General features: G+C 33.1%; 1 protein-coding gene across 1 annotated transcript; it reads left to right on the top strand.

Moving 5' to 3' along the window:
- Positions 1 to 4447: 4447 nt before the first annotated feature.
- LOC126886216 (uncharacterized) lies at positions 4448 to 6385 on the top strand. The gene has a single exon (XM_050653079.1). It carries the CDS (start codon positions 4448 to 4450, stop codon positions 6383 to 6385), a length of 1938 nt encoding a protein of 645 aa, XP_050509036.1.
- The last annotated feature ends 249 nt before the right edge of the window (positions 6386 to 6634 follow it).

The following is a 6634-nucleotide window of genomic DNA, read 5'->3' as shown; positions in this document are numbered from 1 at the left end:
AAAACAAAGATGGCGGCAGTGCCAAAACTGCATTACAGCATATCTTTGTTGCTATTGGTCCGATTTTGACGTATGGAGTGTCAAATGAAAGCGGCGGCGACACAGAAGCCAACTGTCAATTCTTCTTCTGTCAACGTTCAATATTAACTGTCAATTCTTCTTCTTTTCCGTATAGTGCCTAACAGAACGTGACATTTGACGTATGACGTGACAAACGAAATAAAGAAGAAGAATTGACAGCATCATGACAAACTAAAAGAAGAGGAAGAATTGACATCAACATGACAAACTGAAAAGAAGAAGTTGACATGACAAACGAGAAGAAGAAGAAGAATTGACAGCAACATGACAACTAACAGAAGAAGTGACAATGGCTTAACAAAATGAAGAAGAATTGACAAACCGGAAAGAAGAAGAAGAATTGACGGCTGCGGAAAAGAAGAAGTTGACATGACAAACGAAAAGAAGAAGAAGAATTGACAGCAACATGACAACTAACAGAAGAAGTGACAATGGCTTAACAAAATGAAGAAGAATTGACAAACCGGAAAGAAGAAGAAGAATTGACAGCTGCGGAAAAGAAGAAGAGTTGACATGACAAACGAAAAGAAGAAGAAGAATTGCCAGCAACATGACAACTAACAGAAGAAGTGACAATGTCTTAACAAAATGAAGAAGAATTGACAAACCGGAAAGAAGAAGAATTGACGGCTGCGGAAAAGAAGAAGAAGAAGAAGGTGACGTGACAAACGAAAAGAAGAAGTGACGATGGCTCGACCCAAAGTAGAATTAACAAACCGAAAAGAAGAAGAATTGACAGCATGACAAAAGAAAAAAAGAAGAAGTGACAAACGAAAAGAAGAAGAAGTAACAATGGCACAACACAATGAAGAATTGACAAACCGGAAAAAAGAAGAAGAATTGACACACCGAAAAGAAGAAGAATTGACAGATGGCTTGACACAAAGAAGAAGAAATTAAATACGAGTTCATTATTCATAAAATGTACATCTAATACTAAGTATTAAATAGAATTTCATTAGTCACACAAAACGAATGTGTCAGCGGAAGCAATATCATATTACACCTGTAACATGATATTGCAAAATAGTAAGAATGTAGGGCAATGACCGCAAAAAAAGCAACGATTATATTTTTTGCAATATCAGGTTAAAATGCAATATTAGACATGTGAATATTATTTCTAGAAGTTGCAGTTTTAATTTCCGTTTTAACGAGTCGTGTAAAACTTGCAAGGTGTTTCTGGCAATGACCGTAAAAAAAAAGCATCAATTATATTTTTTAGTATACGATTTCATTATTATTATGACACAGCACATTCTACACGACGCATTAATAACGGAAATCAAAACCGCAAACTCTAGCAATAATATGCACATGTCGTTTCAAACAATCCTGCAAGTACATACATGTAAATTTTAATGCGTCATCAGATTAACCTACTATATAAATAGAAATCGGGGGATAGCCAGTTCATTGAGTTTCCGACAGGCATAAAGTACACCAATTGTGTCCGAGCCACAGTTTCCGAACGTGTCGCTAGTTAGTTCGCAGTGCAGTGATAAATATTGAATCAAGGTAAGCTATCTTTGTTGTTCATATTAAATATTTTTTATGTGTATGTAGTGTGTACTTGTGTGTCATGTTTTAAATATTTTTTTAAGTAAGTTCTTGTGTTAGTATTATGTACTTGTGGTTCTTTTATCAATGTTTAAAATAATTACGTGCAAAAAAATTCACGTCTACTCTGCTTTAATAATTGTGGACTATTTCTATTTCTCTCTCCCCAATTTTCTTTTGCCGGCCTTCTATATACTTGTGTTTCTTTTATCTATGTAGTTTTAAAATAATTACGTGCAAAGAATTTCCCTTCTCCTCTTCTTTAATAATTTGTGGATTACTGCTTTCTATTTCTCTGTGTTCCCAATTTTTTGTCGGTCTTCACAATTCATAATTTCCTATTTTTACACGATCACATAATTTTGTTAATGTAAATTATCGATTTTTTGTTTTTTAATGTCTCTTTTTTGTTACGTACTTCTGTGGATTTTGTTTTCTCTAAACTATTATTTATAGGAAAATAGTAAGATTTGTGCACGTTTTCTAGCAATTGTTTCTTATTGTTTTAGATGGATTTAACAAAAATAAATGCCGTTTCCTTGGTTGCAGATCGTAAACCAATAATTAAATTAAACGAACTAACAATAAACGAGCCACAAAAAGTAATAGACGCCAAACTGGTGAAAAATAAATTTGGCCAAGTAGTTTTGCTGGAACTGGAGGAGAACGTTGTGTTCCTGCCAAATAGAGTCACAAACGTATATACTCCATTCATCTCTGACTTCGCAACTAAGAAGTATTCCATTATATTTCGAGGACTAATCGATACCGGATACCACCACCCATCGGCCAAATTTGAGATAATAGGCAACTAGCTATTAGAATAAAGGAAAAAAGGGTAAGTGATCTTGTTCTTTCTTGTATCTTTTGTGTTTAAGTAGCCATGCAACATAAACAAGTGATTAAACAGTCTGATGATTTGCTTCACATTATTAAAAAGCTTCGTAAAATAATTTTTGACAAATTCACTGATAGGGACCGTAAAGTGTGGACAAGACGTTTAAATAGCCAAATTTGGAGATGCAATAAAGTAATTAAAAACAATAAGCTGCCCATTGGAACAGTTAGAAAATTGCAAACTAGCATAGGTCATTTTAAGCATTTTAGACAAATTATTTTAAATTTCAATAATAAACATGTTGGGATGGGGTTTAGTTCAAAATTACGCAATAGAGTTAAATGGGAAAATGTTATGTCGTGTTTTGCCAGTCGAATTAAAACCGGTGTAATAGTAAATTTAACTCATAAGGACATTGGCCAATTTTTAGAGGATGCTTATACTGTTTTTAGCAACAAAATTAAAATTATTTTGAAAACACATAGAATACTTAAAGTCAATACTGCATTTTGCGGGGAGTTCATTAAAAAATCAAGTGATAGTGAAAGTGTAGATTTAAAATATTTTAATACGAAAAATGCTATTATAGATACATCGACCGATTTACATCTTTGGTTTCGTGAAAATGTTAAAGATAAAAGTTATACAAAGCTGTCCGAATTTGCAGAAAAAGATTCAGGAGCCGCGCTGTCTAAAGTAATTTCATTAGAGGTTAATATTAATAGAGTGGACATAGGAAACGGTTCGTCCTTCATTGACTTGCCACAAGAGATTAGTAATAAAAAGGCTTGTATCAATGTTCGTAATTTTGATCAAGCATGCTTTTATTGGTCAGTAGTTAGTGCTTTGTATCCTGTTACTACAAATCCACAAAGAATATCCAAATATCCACATTATTCTACTATTTTTCAAACGGACAAATTAGAAAGCCCAATGCCATTAAATCAAATTTCAAAATTCGAAAAACTAAACGCCATATCAGTCAATGTTTTCGTATTAGAATTAAATATAGTTAAGGACAAACAATTTTACGAAGTAGTACCTGCCAGACTGACACCAACAAAGTTGGAAAAGCATGTTAATTTGCTTCTTGTGCAAGATAAATATTTTCCAAAATTAAATGATTACGATGCTCCTCCAGAAGATGACGATCAGACGGAAATACGTTTTCATTATTGTTGGATTAAAGATTTAGGGAAATTAGTAAAGTCACAATTAACCAAGGAACACCGGAAAACACATATTTGCGATCGTTGTTTAAACTATTTTAACAGTGTATGCAAACTAGCAGAACATGAAGAAATGTGTTCGGATATGAATAAATGCAAAATGACTGTTCCTAAATATGATCATGTGGCTTTTCGAAATTTTACGTACAAACAAACAACTCCGTTTATAGTGTATGCCGATTTTGAATGCCAATTACATAGTTTTACGGATGTCAAATTGAGTAAAACAGCAAAATATCAGAAACATGTACCTTTTAGTGCAGGTTATTATTTTAAATGTGCTTACGATGACAGTTTATCTTATTTTAAGAGCTATAGAGGTGAAAATTGCATGGAGTGGTTTGCAAAAGAAATGGCTGAAATTTCCAAATTTGTAAATTCCAAGTTGAAAACAATTATACCTATAGCCGAAAAGCCTAATACAAATGGAGCAACTGTTTGTCATATTTGTGAGAAACGCTTTTTGGCTACAGATACAATTGTAGTAGACCACGACCATTTTACCGGACAGGTACGTGGAGTTGCGCACCAAGCATGTAATTTAAACTTTAAAAAATTGTTTGTTGTTCCCGTGGTTTTTCACAATTTTAGTGGTTACGATTCGCATTTTATGATTATTGATTTATGCAAACATGGACACTTGAGCTTACTTCCCATTAATAAAGAAAAATATATTTCATTTACATTACACTCTGACGAACACCAAATTAAATTACGATTTATTGATTCACTAAGATTTATGGGAGTTTCATTCGACGAATTAGCATCAATTTTAGACACATCGGAAAAGAAGATTTTAAAACGAGAATTTAGTCATTTAGATGATGATACATTCAATTTGTTAACTTGTAAAGGAGTATTTTGTTACGATTATATCGATAGTGTGGAAAAATTAGATGAAACTTCTTTACCCAACATTAGGTATTTTTATAATAAGCTAAATAATGAATATATTAGTGAAGAGAAGTATGCTCATGCGCAGAGTGTTTGGAATAAATTTAATTGTAAAAATTTGGGTGAATACAGCGATTTGTATTTGAAAACAGATATTCTGCTGCTGGCTGATGTGTTTGAGCAGTTTCGACAAAAATGTCGAGACACGTATAAACTAGATCCTGCTTGGTATTATACCATGCCAGGATACACGTGGGATTGTATGCTGAGATACACAAAATGTAAATTAGAATTGCTAAAAGATGTGGATATGATTTTGTTCATGGAAAAAGCCATAAGAGGCGGAATATCTGTTTGCAGCAACAGGTATTCGGAGGCCAACAACAAATACATGTCGACGTATGACCCCACACAACCCTCTAAATACATCATGTATTTAGACGTGAATAATGTGTATGGCTGGGCCATGAGTGAGGCTTTACCAATAGGAGGATTCAAATGGATTGAAGATGGTACCAAATTTGGTGTTGCATCAAAATCCACTAATCTTCCCGAAGGTCATATTGATATTATGTCAATACCAAATGATGCGAAAGAGGGCTATTTTTTCCAAGTTGACTTGGAGTATCCACGCGAATTGCATGATAAACACAAAGATTTTCCATTTGCTGCCGAACACCGCATTCCGCCCGGTTCAAAATTGCCAAAGTTAATACCGACCTTATATCACAAAACAAAATATATTATTCATTATAGAAATCTTAAACAGGCATTAGAGAACGGTTTAATTTTAACAAAGATACACAGAGTGTTGAAATTTAAACAATCTGCGTGGCTGCGACCATATATTGAGTTAAACACCAACTTACGAACAGCAGCCACAAGTAGCTTCGAAAAAAATCTCTTTAAATTAATGAATAATGCTGTGTTCGGTAAGACAATGGAGAACATAAGACTTCATCGTATCGTAAAATTATGTAAAAAATGGCATGGAAGGTACGGAGCCAAAAATTTGATTGCAAGTAGTCGATTTCATAGTCGAACGATCTTTCATGAGAATTTGGTGGCTATCGAACTGAAAAAATCAGAAGTATGCTTTAATAAACCCCTGTATATAGGCGCAGCAATCCTTGATATATCCAAATTATGTATGTACGATTTTCATTATAACTTTATGCTTCCAACGATGGGAGAAGAAAACTGTTCATTGCTGTACATGGACACAGACAGCTTTATTTATGAACTGCAATGTTCAGATGCATATAGAGAGGTTTTAAAAGTACATTCAAGCAAATTCGATACCTCCGACTACGCCGAAAATAACCCATATGACATAGTACGATTAAATAAAAAAATCCCTGGATTAATGAAGGATGAGGCAAATGGGAAAATAATTACACATTTTATTGGGCTAAGATCAAAAATGTACACATTTAAAATGCAAATAACAGACGTGGAGAGGGAAAAAGAAAGACAGCGCCTGGAACGAAAACAACTAAACAAAGAGAGAATTGAAAGCGACGTAAGCAATTTGGGAATAACAAAAAAGGCAAAAGGAGTGAAATATAATGTCGTTCGAAATAAAATTACGTACGAAGACTATGAAAAATGTCTTAAAGAATTCAAAATTCAAAACGCAAGCCAAAGATGTATTCGGTCGTATCAACATTCAGTATTTAGCATCGAACAGTCCAAAACGGCTCTAAGTCCTTATGACGACAAGCGGTACTTAATACCAAAATCATTTAATACGCTTCCGTGGGGGCATTCTAATATTTCGTAATTTTTTTTGTTATTATGAAAATGCTTAATGGCTACTTAAAACAGAAAAAAGAAAAGGTCACTTATCGCTAAGTTTTTGTAAATTGTATATAAAAAAAATATATTATCCATTGTATAATGTAATTTTTTATTAATAAACTTGTCTAATATTGATTTTTGTTCGTTTTATTTATGTTAGATAAAAATAAAAGACATCATATTTATTAATATTATTTATTCACAATTATCCAAATCATTTACAACTTTAATT

Source organism: Diabrotica virgifera, chromosome 6 (genome assembly GCF_917563875.1).
Source record: "Diabrotica virgifera virgifera chromosome 6, PGI_DIABVI_V3a".
In the NCBI taxonomy this organism is placed as follows: domain Eukaryota; kingdom Metazoa; phylum Arthropoda; class Insecta; order Coleoptera; family Chrysomelidae; genus Diabrotica; species Diabrotica virgifera.
This window is presented reverse-complemented; position numbering and strand designations above follow the sequence as displayed.

What these genes read in the sequence shown, in the direction of transcription:
- LOC126886216 (XM_050653079.1), top strand. Translation starts at nt 4,448, where the DNA reads ATGGGAGTTTCATTCGACGAATTAGCATCAATTTTAGACACATCGGAA.